This window comes from Schistosoma mansoni, chromosome W, assembly GCF_000237925.1.
Source record: "Schistosoma mansoni strain Puerto Rico chromosome W, complete genome".
In the NCBI taxonomy this organism is placed as follows: domain Eukaryota; kingdom Metazoa; phylum Platyhelminthes; class Trematoda; order Strigeidida; family Schistosomatidae; genus Schistosoma; species Schistosoma mansoni.
This window is the reverse complement of record NC_031502.1, coordinates 50,708,298-50,731,610: the sequence shown is the minus strand read 5'-3', so window position 1 is coordinate 50,731,610 and position 23,313 is coordinate 50,708,298. Positions and strand designations below refer to the sequence as shown.

General features: G+C 32.1%; 1 protein-coding gene across 1 annotated transcript in view; it reads left to right on the top strand.

Annotated features, from left to right (window-relative positions):
• Smp_155990 (putative guanine-nucleotide-exchange-factor) overlaps positions 1–23,313 on the top strand; it is a gene marked incomplete at both ends in the record, with an annotated part of 54,581 nt that overhangs the window by 13,899 nt on the left and 17,369 nt on the right. Inside the window, 4 exons of the mRNA XM_018790059.1 lie at positions 12,338–12,431; positions 18,261–18,303; positions 19,485–19,691; positions 21,414–21,702. Of these exons, the coding sequence (XP_018655440.1) occupies positions 12,338–12,431; positions 18,261–18,303; positions 19,485–19,691; positions 21,414–21,702 (633 nt within the window). The remainder of the gene's footprint in view (positions 1–12,337; positions 12,432–18,260; positions 18,304–19,484; positions 19,692–21,413; positions 21,703–23,313) is intronic.

The window sequence follows — 23,313 nt, the reverse complement described above, 5'->3', positions numbered from 1 at the left end:
TTTCGCATAATCATATATATATATATATATATATATATATATATATCCCTACGTTGATCACACGTAAATGTTACAGATTAGTTAAGAATAGATTTTGCATAACTGCTGATCAGTGTTTCATTAATAGTATAGTTTTGAGTTAGTCATATTATTATTATTATTACACAATAGTATCATCATTACATAGTAATATTTCATCTCTGACTAACAGAATGTATACACATAATTTAAAGACATTGTGTGTTAAGTAATAAGAACCACAATATTCAAATCCATTGATATCTTCAGTTTCGTGATTTATAAAAGTCATATTAGTTATGAACCTACAGAATCTATAAAATAGATAAAAGTAAAAAAAAATGAGTATAATGAAAAAGGAAACATAACCAATGAAGCTGAAAAAGGTCAGGATTAGTTCAAGATCTAAATATCTTTCATTCAATCTCATATAGGATATCATAAGGGGCTTTTGTGGAGATTTCAGTAATTGTATTGTTTAAATCATGAGTCAATTGAAGCTAGATCACTATGAAAAACCTGGAAGCACTGGACAGCCGTTTCGCCCTAGTATGGGTATCCTCAGCAGTGAGCATCCACGATCCCGTCACGCGAGCGAGTTTCGAACCCAGCACTTATCAGTCTCGTGCATGAGCGCTTAACCACTAGATCACTGAGCCGGCATCCAACAGTGTTAATGTCTAACTTCAACCGATCGACGAAGTTGAGCAACCGTTCACCATTGTCTTCAGTGAGTTGATATCTTACAACAGACCTGATTGTTTATTCAAAAACTAGTTTGAAGTAATTATTTGATTAATGTTAATTGACTTTTAATTATTCAGTATTATACATAAATGAATTCTTGTGTACTTACAAAAATAGATTTTTTTTAAATTCTAATTTTATTTTATTTATTATTTACTTGTTTACATTTCTTATTAATTTTGTTTTTTTTTATTCATCCCATAAAATACAATTAATCAATAATGAATACATGGATATTACTAATACCATTCCAATTTGTGATCAATTGTTATCAATGGGAACAAATGTTGTGAAAATAAATCATATTGGATATTTATTGAATAAATTGGTTATTCTAATTAATTGTTTATATGAAATATAAATTAATCTGCAATCATGGATAGATTCTTTTGTAAGTTCAACTTGATTTTACCTAATTTTTTCTATTTTTTTTATTATTTTTTCTTTTTTATTATTTTTTTCTTTTTTTAATTATTTTTTAAATTTTTTATTATTTTTTTAATTTTTTTTTATTATTTGTGACATTGTTCACAAGTATTTACTAAAATAAATTGTTTTCATTTATTATAAATAAACAAATGCTAATTATTTAAATAATAAAATAGTTTGTTTTTTGGGTAAATAGTTTGTTTGTTTGGCTATTTATTTAGGTTGTTCTTCTCTTTTTTCTTTTTTTATTATATATCGTGTGATTAGAAAATAACAAATAAAAAAAAGTAAACAAATTAAACTTTGGTTTATATATATATATATATGAATTGAACTTAAGACTGAAATCAAGTTTAAAGATCCCTATAGAATTGTTATATCCCGAAGAGAATTATAAATGGTAACTTTTGAGTACTATTAATGGACCAATACGATAGGTATATTTAATATTGTATAATTGTTAAGTAACTAAACTATCCATGTTCATGTTCCTCTCATTATAAGCTTTGTTTTGATCTATGAACTATTATTATACGATTCGCCGTTCTTGAGTTATCAACACTTTGTTGATTACTGCCTCCCACATTCACAACCACTTTGGGCTGTGTCTTGTACAAATGTTATTTTCTATTTTATGGTACGATGTGGTCTGTTTGTTTGGTATATAAACCCAGTATGTTTGAGAATAATGATTCATATTGGAGAGGCTGTTATTGGTGTTCTGGACTTAACTGGCTGGGCTCGGCAGATAGCAGGATCGAAAAGTACTCTAGACTGCTTGTACGGGTTTCGTGTATCATTGGTCCGTTCGACAGAATTACTGTATTCTAATTGGCGGTATCGTCACATCATATATAAACAAGGCATTCAGACATACAAGTTATAACAGGAATATCCAAAAATGAACAGTATTTGGACGAACATCATATCAAAATAGACGAAGCTTTCTCTGTTTTATATCAAGTTTCAAAAATCTACTCAAGGAGCTAGATTACGGTTACTCTACACAGCCGAAGACATCTGGATCAACTCCAGGAAACCGAACTAATGTATCCAGAAAAAGTATATTTAGCCTCTATGTTTACCTTGGCCTACCACTGGGTCACTGGATCACTGGATACCTAAACTGAATATTATAAGCCTCTTACCCCCCTTTTTTTCTTTTTTGACTACCTCTATCTTACTCTTCACATCCATCATTCCCAATTCGTTTATCGTAATTACCTTGAAAACACCCCTCTTATCACGTATTATATTCACACAACAATATTATTATTACTACTTATGATTGTTGTCTCAATTGACAAGATGAAATTCTCAGAAAGGGTGTTTGTGGAGATTTTAGTAATTTTATAGTTGAAATCATGAGTCAATTGAAGCTAGACCACCTTGGAAAATCTGGAAGCACTGGACGGCCGTTTCGTCCTATTGTGGGACTACTCAGACCCTAAATGTAAGCAAGGTGATCAATGTATAAGACCTATAGAAGATTTAAATGACATTTTAAGCAAAACAGGAACTTCATTGATATTTTCAATACAAATCCATGTTTAAAAGAGTGACATTTCGATAAACCAACTTTTTTACGAAGAAAAAGAAATTTACTAGAATAACATTATCACTATTCATAAATTATTGTCCGGTTAACATAGTTGACTGAATATAGTGTTTATAATGCTGACATTTAAAAACAATAAAAAGTAGAAAGTCCCCAAAGATATACAATTCTGATAGCTAGTTCGACTCTTTTAGATTAGTGAGTCATTAAGGAATATATGGTATTTCGTAATTCAGTTCAATACTACTTTCATATGATTACCATTCAACGTTCTCAATGGGAAACAGTCTTATTCCAGACAGTCAATAGGGATACTATTAATAACACCTTTATCTATTTACAATACATAAAAGGTTATTTATGCACGACCTTTTATTCATCTTCTGGCTTGTGATAACAGAGATTATTCGAAAATATCGCTATTAAATGTTTTAGACACTTTTTTTATGGAATACATTGTTTGAGAATATAAGATAAACGTAACTGATCATATAATGAGACCAGTACCGATTCACGAACACACTACTGGGAGAAACATCAGCTCACTCAATATGTTTGATACAATGCGATAATAAATGCTAAAAAACTAAAAAAAAATATAAGCTTAGAGGTTTCCAATGGATTACCTTCACATCTCTAACATCAAATAACTAAAAAACTAGAGGCGTCAAAGTCACATATTTGATAGTTAAAACACTTCAAATAACATTTGATGGGTAATGGACACCAGTGTTAGACAGGGAAATCAACTAGTCTTACCTTATACTATACACATTTATGAACTATTTCATAAATTTCAACAAAACTGTCTTTAGTTTTCATATGATTGCAGAAGTTTCTTATTTTTATTGCCAAAGGATTATTTTACTACTGCCTATAATACATAACTGATGAAAATGGATTAATTTGCGTTTTTTTCTTTTAACAGTTAATCTAAACTACTAGTTTTTCATCAGAGAAACGTACCGAAAGCACTCCTTATACATCATCTATTATTCATACATATCGATCGTACGACTTACAGTTCAAAAGCCTTATGTAAATATGGGAGTCTATAAATATATTAATATTAGCCTTTGTAGAGTTTGTTGAATGTTATTCAGATTAAGCCAAAGTCAAGTAGCCATTAAAAACCATGAGGCAATTGATATTTGTTTTTTGCTAGTGTGGAACTTAACAACATTGATCATAACTAACCCTATGGCGGATCGAACCACTTAACTTCAGGTACCCTGGTTAGCTAGTGAACCAGCATCCAATAATGTAAATACCTTAATTTGTGATTTCGTGTAATCATCATTTGAAAACTTTCCATATTGTGATTTAGAACAACATATATAAGTGAACAATATTGTTTTCGATTAAATCCTCATCAGGTTTTACTCTAATTTATACTAATGTTTATATGCATATACGAAATTATTAAGTCAATCAAGGCAGTTTATAAGTCAATGATAACAGTGGAATAGATTATATAACTAAACTTAGTAAGTGAAAAGTACAAATTGGTTGTGTGATGATAGGTGTACTAGTTGTGATAACAATATTAAAGGCTTGAATCAATGTTACATGATAGGAAATAGGTCAATGATTAGAAAAATATAGACACGTAATAAGAAGTGTTCAGATAATTGGACCGTGAAACGTATACTTGAGTAAAAAGAAAATGGTGGGTGGGCGTGATGGAAATTAAGCGAAGAAAGAGAATGGAAAATATTAATAAACAAAATCATTTATTTAATAGTTGAATTCATGATTAATTGAAGCTAGACCATCATCATTTATTAAGGCCAATATAGAGATAAAGGTGGTACAAATATCTTATGAACACAGAGACTTGTTTTCTTGCGGAACTACAAAAGGGACCTTTCAAAGCGATTATCGATAAGAGAAACTTAGTCAAATATCTTGCAAGCAGATCTAGGAAGATATGCCCAGTCGATACAATAAACAAGGAATTAGAGATCCTACATAATATGCTGATCGAAATGGTTTATACATAAGGTTTTCTGAAGAAATACATGCATGTAACAAATAAGGAAATAGCGACATCGACGGGTAGTAAAAAACCTCTCATCCTGAAGCTACAATACAACGGAGATGTAGCTGGTAATGTACTACGTGATAGACTGACTAGAGCAGTGAAGAGGACGTTTCATGCAGCCAACCTGTCTATCGTACTCGACTCGATTTACCGTGATTCCTCAACTAAAGGATAAGTTACCTGGTTATGCTACTTCTATGTGTATCTAAGAATTCTGCTGCTGATGTGGAGAAAGCTATATTGGGCACACTACCAAACAACCTCCCTTCGTGGTTGGGAAAAGGTACTGTCAAGATAATACGTAGCTCTGTCCTTTCACACTTGATCGACAGTGGTCATATAGTAGACAGAAAAAATTCATTTAAAGTTATTTATCGTATTCCCACTAATTTTCCTTATTAGGTTCGATCTCGTCTCTTACACATAGCAGAAGATATAAGAATTCGAGCCAGCAATCCAAGTCTTTGTGTTCATAAGATATTTGTACCACCTTTATCTCTATATTGGCCTTAATAAATGATGATGGTCTAGCTTCAATTAACTCATGAATTCAACTATTAAATAAATGCGCATCCACGAACCCACTCTCGCGGGATTCGAACCCAGGACCTACCATGGTGGTCTAGCTTCAATTGACTCATGATCTCAACTCTATAAAATTACTAAAATCTCCACAAAACCCCTTCTGATATTAAATAAATGATTTTGTTTATTAATATTTTCCATTCTCTTTCTTCGCTTAATTTCCATCACGTCCACCCACCATTTTCTTTTTACTCAAGTATACGTTTCACGGTCCAATTATCTGAACACTTCTTATTACGTGTCTATATTTTTCTAATCATTGACCTATTTCCCATCATGTAACATTGATTCAAGCCTTTAATATTGTTATCACAACTAGTACACCTATCATCACACAACCAATTTGTACTTTTCACTTACTAAGTTTAGTTATATAATCTATTCCACTGTTATCATTGACTTATAAACTGCCTTGATTGACTTAATAATTTCGTATATGCATATAAACATTACTGTAAATTAGAGTAAAACCTGATGAGGATTTAATCGAAAACAATAATCATCATTTGCTGTTTTCGGCGGGCAACTGCCTCATACTTGAATATGTTGAAATCCATTGTTCACGACTTCTATCTATCCGCGATATCGCTGCGGCTATTGGAGTTTAATATTATCGAAATTGGAGCAGCTAATTACCAAAAACAGTAGATGTCAGGTAAGTAATGCCCTAAACTGATTGCAGATAGATGTTTATCTTGTTGGTTGCCGTCTCAGTCTTCAAAGGCTTTGGTCTGTCCCGTTAGATGTGAATGTACTGGACCTGATCATAGATAGAGTCTTCGATGCATAGTACTATGGTACCCTACAATTATGATAAAATAACTACACAATGCCTCCTGGTTTTCAGTGTTTACTAATTTATTCTGGTTCTTGATTTCAGCTGTAAATATACTGTTTCACTTTTCAATTACTAAAGAACGTCATCTTCAGTAGATGAAGTTCATTCTCAAGCTGAGTTAGAGTCATTTCGAGAACACTTTTTTACTCTGACCTCTGCCCATTATATCGAAATAAGTGTTAAATGCCACAATAATAAATTTATTAAATTAAGACTTCGTTAAACTTAGTAAAAATAGCACAGTTAGATGTACATAGTAATATTTTATTTAGTCGTCAAATTTTAAATAAACTATTGACTTATGACTGTCGTTATGATGACGGATTATTTCTATTCGATAATTTGCTGATCAGTGAAACTTTTCTGTGATGATCTTGAGAACGTATTCCGATTACTTCTTGTCAATTTATGTTACTCCAAAATAACTAAATATCAAAAAACAGATTTAGCAAATAGCCTACAGAAAAATAATTAGGTAGATCATTAAGTTTGGTTCTAAAGATTAACCGACTGAATTTCGAAAAACCAACCAAACCATACTCATTATTCCGAGATGGGTATTACTAATGTAGATTTTCATTATTTGTTTGAACACATGTAAATTAGTACAAGGGCGTGCCAAATACATATTCGCCACACAATAACAATGAGGTTATGAAGAGATAGAATGTAAAGTACATATAATAAAAGGAACAACAACGAACAGAAATTAGTGTATGAGAGTGAAAGAAAAATAATAATGATATTGGGAGGAACAGTTTAGTCAGTAAAAATACAACCAGGAAGAATTCTTTCAGTTAAAGAAGTTACGTTCATTTTTATGAAGAAAGTTACAGTAGGATATCCACTGGCTTCTATTCCGAGACATGTCTGATAACGTCTCTGACCACTGTGCTCCATCATCTCTACGACCCCAACCAAAGAGTCTTGAAGGACCAATACAAGCCAGTCTTGCAAAGATTTTTTTAATACTACAACATCATGTCATGCACTGACTACCTCTCTGCTTTTTCCAAACGGTTCTAGAGTCGGCAAATAATACACGACGTGGCATTCTCTGGGACGACATTCATAGTACATGTCCAAGCCACCGAAGTCGATGTTTCAAGTTAGTAACACTACGTGAATTATCGTCGCTGCACTCAAACACACAATGTTGACCCCCTGCATTACTAACATGGTGTAGCCACTGGATCTCAGCAATCCTTTGAAGACAACGATAATCAAACACACAGAGTTGTCTAACATCCTCAGTTTGGAAAGGTCAGGTTTCATAAGCATAGAACAAAACCGCTCTCACCGACACATTGTAGTTCCGACCTTTTACGGCCAGGCTAACATCACAATGGCGCTAAACATGACCCAGATTGGCATAAGCCTCCCTGGCTTTCACTATATGTGAATTGATTTCATCACTCACGTTACCACCAGCACTTACGCACCTACCCAGATACACGAACTCGACTTCTCTCTGCTCCCCACACAGGGCGAGTGTAGGTTCAGAGTTCTATTAGTCTTTTAAAAATAATTTGCACTTAGAAGGTGAAAATCAGGTGTAGATTTTCTTATGAAGATTCATTTCTAATTGTATTTCAACTACGTATTACATAACACTCTCTATACATAACAGTATGAAATTTTTTTCTACAACCTTAGATCACAATACATTTATCCCTTGTCTTCCGACTTAATCGTTTGTTAATATCGAATACATTGAAAAATTTGAGGAATCGTGAAACAATTGGTCTCCGATAATATAATGCTTATAACTGTAAAACATGTTTTAAAAATAGTTGAATTATTCTGAATAAGAACTTTTCTGAGGTACTAAAATTATTTATTCTCTTATCAAAACATATGAACATAGATTGTTTTCAATTTTGTTGTTATAAACACATATTTACGTCATTGATTATGTGAAGAACAAAGTCATATGAGCTTCTATTTAGCGTATCTTATGTATAGCTGTAAATACCATCCTTTATGGTTGAGCGATATTATCTTGTTATCAAAATCCCAAGAGTTTAGGTCGAAATTTCACAAGTCAACTTGATACGATGTGCTTAAAACCTAAACAAACTGCCTAACTGAGAAATTTTACATAAAAATGTTATAATCAGAAGGGGTTTTGTGGAGATTTCAGTATTTTCATAGTCGAAATCATGAGTCAGTTGAAGCTAGACCGCGCCAGAGCACTGGTAGGTCCTGGGTTTAAATCTCGCGAGGCAGGATCGTGGATGCGCACTGCCGAGGAGTCCCATAATAGGACGAAACGGCCGTCTAGTGCTTCCAGGTTTTCGATGGTGGTCTAGCATCAATTGACTCAAAATTTCAACTATGAAAATAAAAATGTTAGTTTGTTAAAGTTAACATCGTTTATTCTGGCAAAATTCTAAAAACGTTTTAGTAATAATATTGGGTATAACAAACTGTGATAGTTCTACTAATAACTTAGTTGTTGCATGCAAACTACTTAATTTAAGTTACTAGAATTACAAACTGACCAAATAATTAATTACATAGAATTAGATCACTGTAAACAACCACATAGTTATAAATAAACAATATATTTGTAATATCCCAATGAGTAGAAAAATTAGACTTTCTGACGTTTCGTGACTCAGTGTAAGTCACTTCTTCAAAGAATAAATAACCAAATTAACATTAACATTAATCCAAGTTTAAATAGTACAACGGAACAACACGAATATTAGGTGCGATCAATCAAAAAACAGGTCTGAATAAATTAATGTCATGTCATTTCGGTCAAGTTGATTCATAAGCGACATGTAAGTAAATTTGTGTGTGTTTGTGTGCAGTTTTAATGATGAAAAATGTGTGACCTTTATAATGACAAAGGATAGAGTTTAATATCCGAGGTAACTAGAGTTTAATTTGTAATGTAATGGTGTGAATTGTAAATAACATCAGGCTAGGTGACTAGGATAGATAGTCCAAGTAGGATGTATGGTAAAGCCTTACTTTCTATTGAGAACAGTAGGATCAAGCATTATATGGAACGGTTCAGCTAATCTCCTTTCTTTGTGATTGGAAAAGCCTTCTTGTAGTATTTCGGTATTCTTGAGATCAATTTGATGATTGTTGAAAATGGCGTGAACTGCTATTGCTGATTTAATTTGAAGCCTATCCAGTTCTACAGGATTATTAGGTTTCACGAGATGACTCCCCAATATAGAGGGCATCACAATCGACACAGCCTAATTTGTAGACTCAGTTCTGTGTAGACATGGATGGGAGTTTTTTCTTTTAATCGAAGTGTGGTGTAAAGAGTACATGGACTCTGTTTGTATTCAAGTGGATGCACAATAAATAAAGGTAGTATCAGAATGAAACCTGTCACAAAAATATCAGTTACAGTTTACATAATTAAGTTAAAACATCTCTGACGGTAACAATTGAAGATCCTATTTTTTAGGTCTGCTAGGTTGTAAAAGTAACTTGATAGTATTTTCAACGTATAAAAAACAATCTACTAGACGTTATGTGCTGTCTTCAAATTTCAAAGTGATTTAGGTGTTTCGCGGGAATTAGACATTATATAATAATGAAATAAATGAAATGTTCACAATTGTATGTTTAACAAAGAAACTATGAATACACAGAATAAAAAACTAAATTATAGTTATAAAACGACCTAAGCTAGACCACCACTGAAAGCCTTGGATAGCTGTTTTGTCCTATTATAGGACCCCTCAGCAGTGCGCATCTACGATACCGCACGCGGAACTCGAACCCACTGGTAATGTTTAACTTTAACACCGTTGGATGCCAGCTCAGTGGTCTAGAGGTTAAGTGTTCATGCACGAGACTGAAGATCCTGGGTTCGAGTCCTGCGTGCGGGTTTGTGGATGCACACTACTGAAGAGTCCCACACGAGGATTAAACGACCGCCCAGTACTTCCAGATTTTCTTTGGTTGTCTAGCTTAGATCGACTCATGAATTAAACTATTAAAATTACTACAATCTCTACAAATCCCCATTTTGATGAAATATTTTTATATGAAATAAAATCACATATAACCTATTATCACAATTAAATTTCATTTGAATGAACAACTGTTTCATAAAAAAGAAGTAGGAAAGAGGAGAAACATACTTCAATAACACTATATACATATTTGCTTTAATGTCTATTTAGATTGACGTAGAAATATAGTGATTAGAAAATGGTAGTAATACTTATGTTAATGAAATGACCAATATAAACTGTTCTAAAATGAATAACATTCAAATGATTTTATCTTAGGAATTTAAACTAAAACTGTAGAAAAGTTTGATAGAATAAAGTAATCTATTTCAAGAGTTCCTTTTGTTTTAGTTACTTAAGAAGGTCCATTACGTAATAATCACATAGAAATGAGATTATAATAAATTCAAAACAGGATTTGATCTTGTAAACTGTAGTCAACGTAGAATGTATTTATAAAATGTTAAAATGCTTATCACCTCACGTCATAAATATGTATAATAATGATTGACCACAGATTGTTTTGAAGAAAATAGCTTTTATTTATCTAAAAGTGCTATATTTGAAGCGATTACGAGTTCACCTAGTCTGCTAACGGAACAAAGATTTGTGATCAGAAACCAATAAGCTAGTTATTCTTACGCGTCCCAGTCCCGCTAGGTAGAGTGAGAAGTCCAAGTTGGAAGTAGGGAAGATATATTGCGTAAGCAGCCAGAAACACAAGCGATCCAACAGGCACAAATTAAACGTATGTATACAACATAAAACTGTCATTGAGAAGCGTAACAAAATAGCATACTAAAAGACACAACGGATTAATAGCGTTTAAGATTTTCCCTAGTGGGAAATACGACATGAAGGTGAAAAGAGAGCTTTTGGAGCAAAAACAAAAAGTTCAAAATTTCAAAATAAAATTACAAAAATAAGGTATGTACCAAGTGAGTTCCGGGGATCTAACATCCCCAACAAAATGGTTCCTATTGAGATATGTTAATTTTACAAGTGATTTAATTGGAATCACTAGTTTACATGTGATTGAAAAATGTACTTCAAAAGTATTAGTTTAATTCATTTAGAAGGATAAAATCTCCATACGGATGATAAGCTGCTAAACTCAATGTAGTATGAATTCATTTGGTATTGTTTGTTTGAATCTTCCCATTGATGTTTAGGACTGCAACTGGTCAGTCTCTTATTGGCATATGTACATGCTGTGCGTATTGCCTCGATATAGCCTTAATTCACAAGCATTATAAGCAAAGATGGATGGTGGCTAGCAGTGGAATCCAGGACTACCGTTGAGACCTGGAAGTACTGGACAGCCAGTTCGCCAATAAGAGACTGGTCAAATGCAATCCCAAAAATCAATGGGAATATGCAATTATTCAATGATAAATGAATTTAAACTTCACTCCATCGCACAAACAAGTGGATATCAGGACTCAGTAGCTGAGTGGATAACACGATGGAGTCTGAAGCGAAAGGTACTGAGTTCGAGTCCCAGAGTGAACATAAACCCAGATGCAGTTATATCCAACTGACGAAACGCGCGTCCTGGATTCCATTTCTAGCCACTATCCATCTTTGCTTATCAGCGTATTATGTTCTGCAAAAACATACTTTCAATTTTATTTATTGATGCTATTAGTCTAGACGAGAAAAAACTGTTTATCTGTTCATCAGCATGATACACAAGGAACTAAGTAAACAATGGTTAATTGAATGAATGGATTTCATTTCATTTACTGATTGTAAGTTTTGTCTAAAAAACATATCATTTATCTATACCATTGTATCTATAAAAGTTATAATTTGCACAGAATACTTAGCTAAACGGATAGATGGTCCAAACTGGTCAACATGGTTTCCAAACACTATACTGTCAAAAGGCTACTTACAAATCAGAATGAAGTATAAATAAGATATTTAATTACTGAAGTATGGTTAAATGTGTAGAACAATAGTTTCATATACCATAATTTGAATATCCTATACATTGGGTAACTAGTATCTATAGAATAAACAAAAGGATTCAATGACGGTTGACAGTAAATGTTCTTGATTCTTTGATTAGTTAGGCAACTTTTTGCCCTAATGACCTGTTTATTCGTTTTCGCATTTCTTTTCAGTCACATTTAAGAAGCCATTCAGTTTATTTAGTAAAGATATTCGAACAGCTATTGAAGATGGTCAAACTAATCAAAATACTGATTTGAACAAAACGTAAGTCATATGCAAATAATAATAATAATAATAATAGATTTTTCGAACTTTGATCACACAAATGACTAGGGGCGATGAGAGTATACTGTAATATGACAACATTTTTATGAGGATGTATACATCTGAATAAACTCTTCTAGACAATCATAAATCTTAGATGGCTTGGTTTGAAATTTGTTATCTAGCTAGATTTCAATCATTTTCCAATGTTATTCTCAGTGAAGTTAGGAGTATTGGCTTAGTACATTCCGATAGAGATTTATGAACATTATAAAATTCTACTGTTACAAGTATACCATCGTCTAATGAATCTTGTAAATGAAATTTGATAGAGAAATACCAAGTCTATTAATACAAAGGAGGGAAATTGATCCATCAGTAATTCATTGCATATAGATTTCTGCTACCCTGTAGAAACACCTACATATGAGAACATTAATGCATTTACTTACTTATACTACTTATTACCCTAAAAGTAGTAGTCAGAATGAGTGATTCCATAAATTTACTTGAAAAAGCACTTATCACTTAGCTGGTTATCCATATATACATAATTACTTATTTTGCTCGTCTCTTTAAAAGCGAAAAAAATGTATCGACAATCACTGTAGAAAGAAGAATGTCTTTATGTAATCTCCTTGTAACAACCATCTTCCAACAAAATGCTTAAATATTGAAATATATAAAAAGTGTATATTCTTCCTCTGGTACAGGACTGGTAGGTCTTGGGTTTGAATCCCGCGAGGCGGGATCGTGGATGCGCACTGCTGAGAAGTCCCACAATAGGATGAAACGGCCGTCCAGTGCTTCCAGGTTTTCCACGGTGATCTAGCTTCAATTGATTCATGATCATAACCATATAAAATGCCTAAATATTGAGAGATATAAAAAGTGTATAATTTTCCTCCAATTTTATCTAAAACAACTAAATATACTGCTTATTTAAAACCAAAATCTCAACTGAAAAAAACTATTTATGCTTGAATTAAACTGAAGTGATTAACTTTCGAAAATTATCATTATAAAATAATACATTTCTTGATTCGATTACACTTGACTATTCCACAAATGAACATTGTATTCAATGCCAAAAACATCTAATTTAAGTTTTATGATTGAACTTAGAGAAAATAACAAATTTTCTGTGATGATTTATGTACAATTTAAAGAGAATAATACAATAATTAAATGATCAAATTATTGAAATAATTGATTGGTCACTGGGTGGTGATCAATGCCATGTATGTTAGGTCCTTCTTAGTGCAGATTGAATCCTTTGAAGCTGGATGACACGGGATCGAATTAGTCAGGGAGAATCAGTTTCCTTAAGATTACAGTTACACCTTACTGACGAGTGCCAAGTTGCACGAAACTTAGGTCGAGGGTTTTCTGTTCACTACCTCCTACCACCTCTAATAATTATTGAGACAATTTAATTCAATGAGTAGTGATAAAAGTTTTCTTCAGCTTGCAATTGGTGAATGAAATTTAATTTACTAATGAAATATCATAACTTCTTATCGAGTTTTTCCAATGCTTATCATCTTTAAGTAATAATGATCTTAGTGAAACCTCTACTAATAAGTATTTAGTGCTATACTTGTAGTTATAAGATGGACTTGCTATTATGACAGTGTACATATTTCAAGCTATAAACAGATGAATCAATCGATATCAGTATGATATTTACGAAAATAAATTCGTTTTATGAATCATTTATCTAAGGAGAGTGAAGTTTATTTCTAGGAAAGGCGATGATAAAAAATTTTTGAGCTTACATTAATATAATGTCTAGGTATTGCGTAACTAAATGTAGGAATGTTAATTTTCCGAAAATAGATTAATAAATCCTAGACGTTATTTAGCAGATAATACAGATATTGTAACTGTACCTACTGGATTATGAAGACCTCGGTATCTGAGGGGAAGCACGGAATACAACGGACAGCTCGGAATTAATTAGAAGATTTGGACTTCGCAGATGATCTGGCCCTTCTATCCTATACACATCAACAAATGAAGATGAAGACAACTAGTGTAGTAGCAACCTCTGCATCAGTAGACCTCAACATGCACAAAAGAAAAAGGAAGATCGTCAAATACAACACAGAGAACACTGACCCAATCACATTTGGTGTGAAACTATGGAAGATATGGAATCTTTCATATACCTGAAAAGTAACATCATCAATGAACGTGGGAGATCTGATACAGACCTAAAGGCAAGGATTGGCAAAGCAAAAACTGCATTCCCATAACTGAAGAACATATGGAACTCAAATCAACTGTCAACAAATATTAAAGTCACAATCTTCAATAAGAACATCAAGACAATTCTACTGTACGGAACTGAAAAGTGGAAAACTATTACAACTATCATCAAGAAGGTACAAGTATTCATAAATAGTCGTCTACTCAACATCTCTAACTTGGAATCTTGAAGGGAAACGGAAAAGTGGAAGGCCGAAGAACACACTGCGTTGAGAATCGGAAGCAAACATGAAAAGGATGAATAACAACCGGAAAAGATTGAGTAGGACAGAGTTTAATAAAGAGTGCTGATGGGATGCCTATGCTCCTCAACGAGGGGTAACAAGCGTAAGTAGGTGATCGATGAGTAACTACTTACTGTCCGACTTGATTTATCTTGTAAAAGATACTAAATCAAAATACCATACTAAAGGATTTCATATATTTACATTTGAAAACTAAATTATTACATAACAGCTGTTAATACCATTCCATGAAAAACTTAACAGGAGTTATGAAAAATCATTTTTAAATAACATACTATCATTCTAATAGTCAACAGTCAAAATAAAAATTGTGAAAATGTAATGAATGATTGATTTTCATGTTTAACTTAGAACAAATTTACTAATATTGACATGTAAAAGTGCATTCATTAAATATAAACCTTCATTTTAAACATCACAACATAAAGAATATTTAAGCAGAGATGGATAGTGGCTAGCAGTGGAATCCATCTCTGCTTACCATGCTTGTGAATTAAGGTATATCGAGGCAATACGCACAGTATGCACATATGCCAATTAGAGACTGACCAGTTGCAGTCCGAAACACATCGATGGGAAGATCCAAACAAACAATACCAAGTGAATAAAGAATATTTTCTTAAATTTATAATAAATATCGGTTAGAAAACGTATGACTGTTTATTTTCAATATGGAGTTGTGAAGATTGTTACATTTTTTGATTGAGATCATGAATTGATTGATGTTAGACCACTATTGAAAACCTGGAAGATGGTCGTACGATTTCGTTGATTGGTTGAAGTTAGACATTAAAACATCGTTGGATACTGACCGGCTCAGTGGTCTAGAGTTTAGGCATTCGCGTGAAAGACCGAAAGTCCTGGCTTCGAATCCTGCGTACAGGATTGTGGGTGCGCACTACCGACGAGTCTCATATTAGGACGAGATGGCCGTCCACTGCTCCTAGGTTTTCAATGGTGGTCCAACATCAATCGATTCATGTTCTCAATCAAAGGCTGTACATTTTTTCCTTACTATCAGAAACAAACTTGAAACTTAAACAAATAGGTAACAAATTATCCATGAATTCTATGATTTATTTGGAACATTACAATTGCATTTATTTGTGAAATTCTTACACTGTAAAATTATGATTTCAAATGATAACAAAAAGCATATCGATAAATTTATTTATTATCAGAATAGGGATTTGTAGCGATTGTAGTAATTTTATTAGCGTAATTAATGAGTCGATTCAAGTTTCATACTAGGATGTAACGACCGTTCAGTACTTCCAGGTTTTCAATGGTGGTCTATCCTAGATTGAATCATGAATTTAACTATTAAGATCGATTTATATTGAAGGTTAAATAAATATGTTATCGATAAATTAATGATAACTTAGTAAGGTTGTATAGTTCGTTTAACATTATATGACCTTTTAGCTCAGAACTATAACACTTAATTAAGAAACAATTCCTGGATGAGAATAAAGGATTTATTTCAAGATGAAATGTACAACTAATATACGAAAAAATTCTATCGTCTGAAATAGAATAGTGTACGAGATCAATTATAATGAGGTTAAGTACAATGTAACATTTATTTGTGTCTCTGGTGCTGACTAATGAAATGAAATCACAAGTCACCTGTTCATAAGTAATATACAGTGTCCAGAACAGATGCACAACTCTCTAAAAGTTACCACATTAAAATGATAAGTCAAAATATTCTAATAGTAGAACCTAGTTGAACAGAACACTTAAAAAATTCAAATATAGTTGATAAATGCATATCTAAAATAATATCAAAACTCATAAATATGTAGGAAAATAATAAAATGAGTACATCTATTGCAGTATGAAAAATTTTATTCCATGTCATCTGAAAACAGATGATAAATAAGTATCAGAAGGGGGTTTTGTATAGATTTTAGTCATTTTATATAGTTGAAATCATGAGTCAATTGAAGATAGACACCCATGGAAAACCTGGAATCACTGGATGGCCGTTTCGTCCTATTATGGGACTCCTCAGTAGTGCGCATCCACGATCCCGACTACTAAAACAGATTACATCAAAACTAAAGATACAAAATAATGTAAGTGTAAGTTTTGATTTACGAATCAGTGAATTAGTTTCATTAACTGAATAAGAATGAAGATAGAGATATATGGGTTTCGAATTACAAACTAGTCAATTACTCAGATTCTAATTACATAAGAGAAATAATGATAAATAAATAAAAATTTTATGGGTAAGTTTTGAAGTAATAACCTAATAATGATAGAAAAAGAAGTGATTGTATAACAACCAAGAGGACAAATAAACAGTCAGAAATCAAATTAATATCCAAGGCAAACTTTCATATGTGATGTTTAACAACAATATTAACTAGAATTCACTTAGTATTTGGTACTCGTCAGGTGAGTGTACCTGCATCTCAGAGTTGATGTTCACTCTGTGATTCGAACCCAGTACATTTCGCTTCAAACGCCATCGCGTTATCCACTCAGCTACTGAGTCCTGATGTCCGCTTGCTTGTGCAATGAAATGAAGTTTAAACTCACTTAGTATTGTTTGTTTAAATCTTCTCATTGATGTTTAGGACTGCAAATGGTCAGTCTCTTGTTGGCTTATTAGTTTATTAGTTTACAAACCAATTTAGTTCAATTATCGTAAACTTTAGTTCTATTCTAATCTTGTAATCCTTTCCTTCAGATTGCTCATGTTAATACATTTAATATCATTTCTTTACTAATTAAGAATTTTTAACTAACCTCCATCATAACTATTCTGTAATATTAAACAACGATATACAATAACTAGTATTAAGACAGATTGTTACGAAGTGTTTTTTTTAAAGAAAAAAAATGGTTTATTCATTACTTAATAAGTAATATAGTCTAGTTGTTCACAAGATCTAATCTATAATGTTCTTACTCTAACGAACTATCTGTGATTATTATAACTTTTAAGAACATATTTACAGAAGAAATCAAAATTAGCCTATTTCATTATATATTTACATGAAGTGTGTTAAATAGAAAATCAATCAAAAGTTACCATGTAGAACTTTGTGACAAACATTGATAAGTTCGGTTAATTAACACTGAGCTTAGATAATTCATATCATCATTATTTAATAAATATTGATTAGTATATTTTAAGTTATCCCACGTTTTCTATGATGGTCTAACTTCAATTGATTCATTATCTCAACTGTTAAAGTTACTATCATATCTACAAAACCCCTTCTGATATACTTATATATTTTATAATATAATGTAAAACAAAAAAAAACAACTAATTATGCACTATTTTGCTTTTTAGTGATATTGTGGATACTGAACAGTTAGCATTGATGACAATGAAAGTAAGTTGGTAAAATTAGAGATTATAATTTATGTCATTCTGATTGACCAAACACGCTTAACCTTATGGTTAAGGATCATTGGCTAATTTTCTAGCCTTTTTGTAATTATTACCCAGTAAAACATGACCGTATACAGAATTATAACCGAAATATTATAATATATTATTATGTGACATAAGAAGGAGGAGAAGATTTCTAACTCATTTACATGATTTTAGTGTGGTTCCATTCTCTGAGCTGAATGGATTAATCGTGAAGCTTTTGTTTTTCATCTAGATAACATGATCAAAACAAACACCACTAATGAGTGATATAGAAATATACTTTTTGTAGAAAGATCAGTCATTCAGGTTATTGAGGAAGTTAAAGAAAAACCAGATCAAAGTACATCATGTTGTTTTGTTTTCTTGAAATATACTGTGAAAGAAAGTTAACACAGCAAATTAAATATTAGCTTTAAAATATCCTATTACATTTAATCGACATTTCCCAATATGGTAAGAGTTTTGTTCTGAATAAGGTTTTACATTTCATTCATCTCTCGTATTGGGAATTCAACGCATTAAGTCAAATATTACAGATTATTCTTTATGACGTCCACCTTTGAAAAACTGCTTATTGCGTTTTCTTTAACCATAGTTGACTATCAAAAGAAAAAATTAAATTGACTCATGATTTCAACTATATCAAAATTACTAAAATCTTCACAAAACCCCCTTCTGATAATGATCATATGCTCACTAGTAACTGACTTCAATATACATGTCCTGGTGTTCTAGTGGGAAGCAGTGACCAGTAGAGTTCAACCACGTCTGTTGTGAGATAACAACTCACTGAAGACAATTGGTGAACGGTTGCTCAAAATCGTGGATTGGTTGAAGTTAGACATTAACACCGTTGGATGCCGGTCAGCTCAGTGCTCTAGTGGTTAAGTGCTCGCGCGCGAGACTGGTAGGTCCTGGGTTTGAATCTCGTGGGGCGGGATCGTGGATGCGCACTGCTGAGGAGTTCCATTATAGGACGAAACGGTTGTCTAGTGCTTCCAGGTTTTCCACGGTGGTCTAGCTTCAAATGACTCATGATTTCAACTATATAAATTTATTTATTTATTATAGTGTATCACATCATTTTATTTACCAAGGTCAATAACATTTAACCTTCATTTATCTAATCTTTCTCAGGAATCAGAACGTATGTTTTCTGAAGCTAAATCAATGTTCGCATCAAATCAAACATTAACGTCAGATAAAGTTTCACAATCACGTGGTTCAAAGTCAAACAACGAAATAAATATTTATTCAAGAAATGATGATGGAATTGTACAAGGTTATCAATCTCGATTTGCAAATCTACCATTATATCAAGGTTATGGAATAATTGCCCATCAGGTAGATTTTACTCTAGATGGATAATTTACTTATAATTTATTGAAATTACGTAATCTCAATGTTTATTTTCTGCATACATTTTGGTAGCAAAATGGCTGTTTATTTGTAAATTCAGCTAAATGATTCATTTACTCAGTCCACTTTCCACCGATTCCGTACTAGGTTTCCATCTAATTTTTTAGTTGCGTGCTACTATTCGCTATCCCTATTCAAGACTGGGGAAATGGACGTACGCTAGAAGTTTAACATAAAATAGTATTGTGTTTATGACAACAATACACGTAATATGATTGATTAATTAGCCAATTTTGATAAATTAACTTTTTGGTAATTATCGATTGTTTTTGTTTCTGATACCATACTCTTATGAAATGTGTACATATTCCCATGCTTAATTAAATGATTAGAAACGTATTCTTAATCATGTGTTGTACATGGATAAAGTTGATTGGTCATTACATTCTTACTAAAACTCTTTGCACTGGCTCTCTTGTCAGTTGGTTCTATTCGTTGTCTTTTTTTTTAATGGAAGATGAAAATACAAAAAAAACACACTCAAGTTACCTTATTATCATACAATTAAAATAATTTAATATGTTGAATATCCTCAATGATTATATTAATAAATTTAAAAAAGTAATCAATGATATATCATTTGTAAGTAGTATATATGTATCACAAGTTTTAAGTTCAAATTGCTTTATAGTATATACTTATATGTTGTTTTTTGTATAAAAGTATAAAAGGTCGTATACTAAGGTTTATTGAAGCCTTAGCCATACGAAAATTCAAACCCCCTTTGTGTATTCAAAAACAGTTTCTTCTCTCCTTAAACTTACCCTGGTAATATTAGTTTATTATCCAGTGTGATTAGATGTCAAATTGTTTTCACATTATTTTTATTATTATTATCCTTGTATACTCTTACCCCCCATTTCTAGTCTAGTTGACATTCTATATTTTTATACATAAATATTCTTAACAAGTATATGTGTGATCAGATTGTTCGAAATGTATTGTGCTAATCTAACACATAGTTCTGATAATCTTCGTCTTCTTATTACACTATCGAAGTTTGGATAGTTTATAATGTATTTTCCTTACTAACCTGGACTAAAAACTTGAGAGACTCTTGTAATCAAACCTAATATTTTCGCTTATTGGTTTTTGATTGATGAAAATTATTGCATTCAATATTAAGTTTACAAATTGAACTCTTGATCCGATTTCATAGCTGCTTCTAATGACATGACAAATTGAACACAACAGAAAAAGCTTGAAAATGCAAAAACCAAAGATTTGTGAAGAAGGATTTATTTGACTCTTGAATGATTTATGAATAAGTCCTTTCTTAAATGATTTATTTACAATTAGATAAGCAGTAAAATTTGTATACATTCAATAACTTACATGTCACATACGATTGGAGGAAAAAAATCAATTTCGTATACCATTCTCATTGTAATTGATTAAGCTATAACTTTCCACATTAATCGGATAGAAAAAACAAATGTTTATTCTCTTTTTGTTGAGTATTAATTCATTCTTTACTTAAACACGGAGTACTTTCAACTATGAAATCTTCCACTAGCATGTTTATTCTACAGGAACTAATGAGTAAATTTTTTCCTTACTTGTTATATATATTCGTTTTGTTAGAAAAAATGGACTAAGCCATTAACAATGACTTTTCATATTCAATATTTATAATTATTTGTTTAGATAGCACTATCTAATAAAGCAAATACAGCTAAGAAATCTACACCTGAAACACAAAATATCGATGATGATCATAATGGGAATGATCAAGAAACTTCAATCAATCTTGTCAGTGATCCAATCGATATTGGACAAATTTCAGATCAAAGTGGAACTGATATAAATTTGGTTGCAAATGCATTTGCTCATTTATTAGATGAATCGATATTGAAATTTTTATATGAAGCAACGAATCAACAACTTGTCAGATCAGGATCGTTAAATTTATTTGATCTACCAGCATATATAAGTGGTGAGCACATCTTTTTTAAACTGACTTTATTATTGAAAAATAAGAATAATTACTGGATGATGAGAGTTTTTTGTTTTATTTTAGTGCAGTAATGACTATCCAAACTTAGTTAACTGATTGTGTTATTAGAAACTGGTATGCCTAACACTTCTGCTCAGTCTAATAATTAAGAACAAATATTAGACAGACTGTCATAAGATATTGGTCTATTGTTTTGTTTTAAACAGAGTTGTACTAACACATCATGATATATTATATAGGCTTGATACAGGACATCAGGTCAATATTTGCAATTTTTCAATGTGATTAATAAACAGCCGAACTCAAGTCTTCTAAAGTCTGCTGAAACCGTTGCTACCAGGCATCAGAGACGCTATTTCTGTGTTCAGAAGGAGATGGTTATCAATCTTCCTTTACCTTGATGACAAATGATCCTTCATTGCATATTAAACCATTTTTCAAAAAGCTTTGTCTTGCATTTATAACATCATTGAGTTCTTTTCATTTCGACTATCTTCCAGATTATTAACCTTATTTTATTAACTGAGCTTTACTCATTTTATTCTTATCAGTATTTACTCGTTATGTAATCAGTTGTTTCTGGCCCTCTGAACTCCAGTCACAATCAATGTTGAATTTTCTTTTACATGAAGCATATATTTGTATGGAAGCAGATATTTTTACCCGTACCACTAAGTGCTGCACTAGGAGGTATTACTTCTGAGATGTCAAGCCTACTACCAATTTTTAGAACTGTTAATGTCTTCAGTTAACTAACGTTGAACAAAATAAAAAGAGTTGTTTAAGGTGGATCAACAATAGGGAAGAGTGAATGTGATAATGATTATTAATTAGTGATTGTGTTGTGTAAATTTCTTCTTTCAGACATTAAAAACCAACCAATTCACGTTTGCTTGTAGAACACATTAATTTTTTTATTCACAAGGATTTGTATCATCGTGCACTTAATAATCAGAGTTCAGTTACATTTGGTTTTTGTTAACATGTTTATGCTGATTATTTTCATAAACGTTTTATGTTTTATAATATCATTAACACTGGGATCCAGATACATCCAGCTGATAATTCACAAATAAAAACCAAACTCATATCCTAAATAACATCGCCAACTGTAATCCAACTATACTACTCAAAAATATACAATGATCTGTGTACTTGAAAAGAGAAACGTTTTAGTAGCAAAACCAGGTCTGTTGGGAGATATCAACTCACTGAAGACATTGGTGAAGTGGTTGCTCAACTTCGTGGATTGGTTAAAGTTAGACATTAACACCGTTGGATGCCGGATCAGTGGTCTAGTAGTTAAGTGCTCGCGCGCGAGACTGGTAGGTCCTGGTTTCGAATCTCGTGAGGCTAAGCCGTGAATGCGCACTGCTGAGGAGTCCCACAATAGGACTTTCGTCTGTCTAGTGCTTCCAGGTTTTCCATGGTGGTCTAGCTTCAAATGACTCATGATTTCAACTATATATAAAAAATGACTTAACATCTCCACAAAAGACCCCCAATTATCTGCGTACTTGAAAAGAAAAACATCTTAGTAACAAATCAATAATGTTAAAACTTAGAACATAAAGAATATTAATCAATATA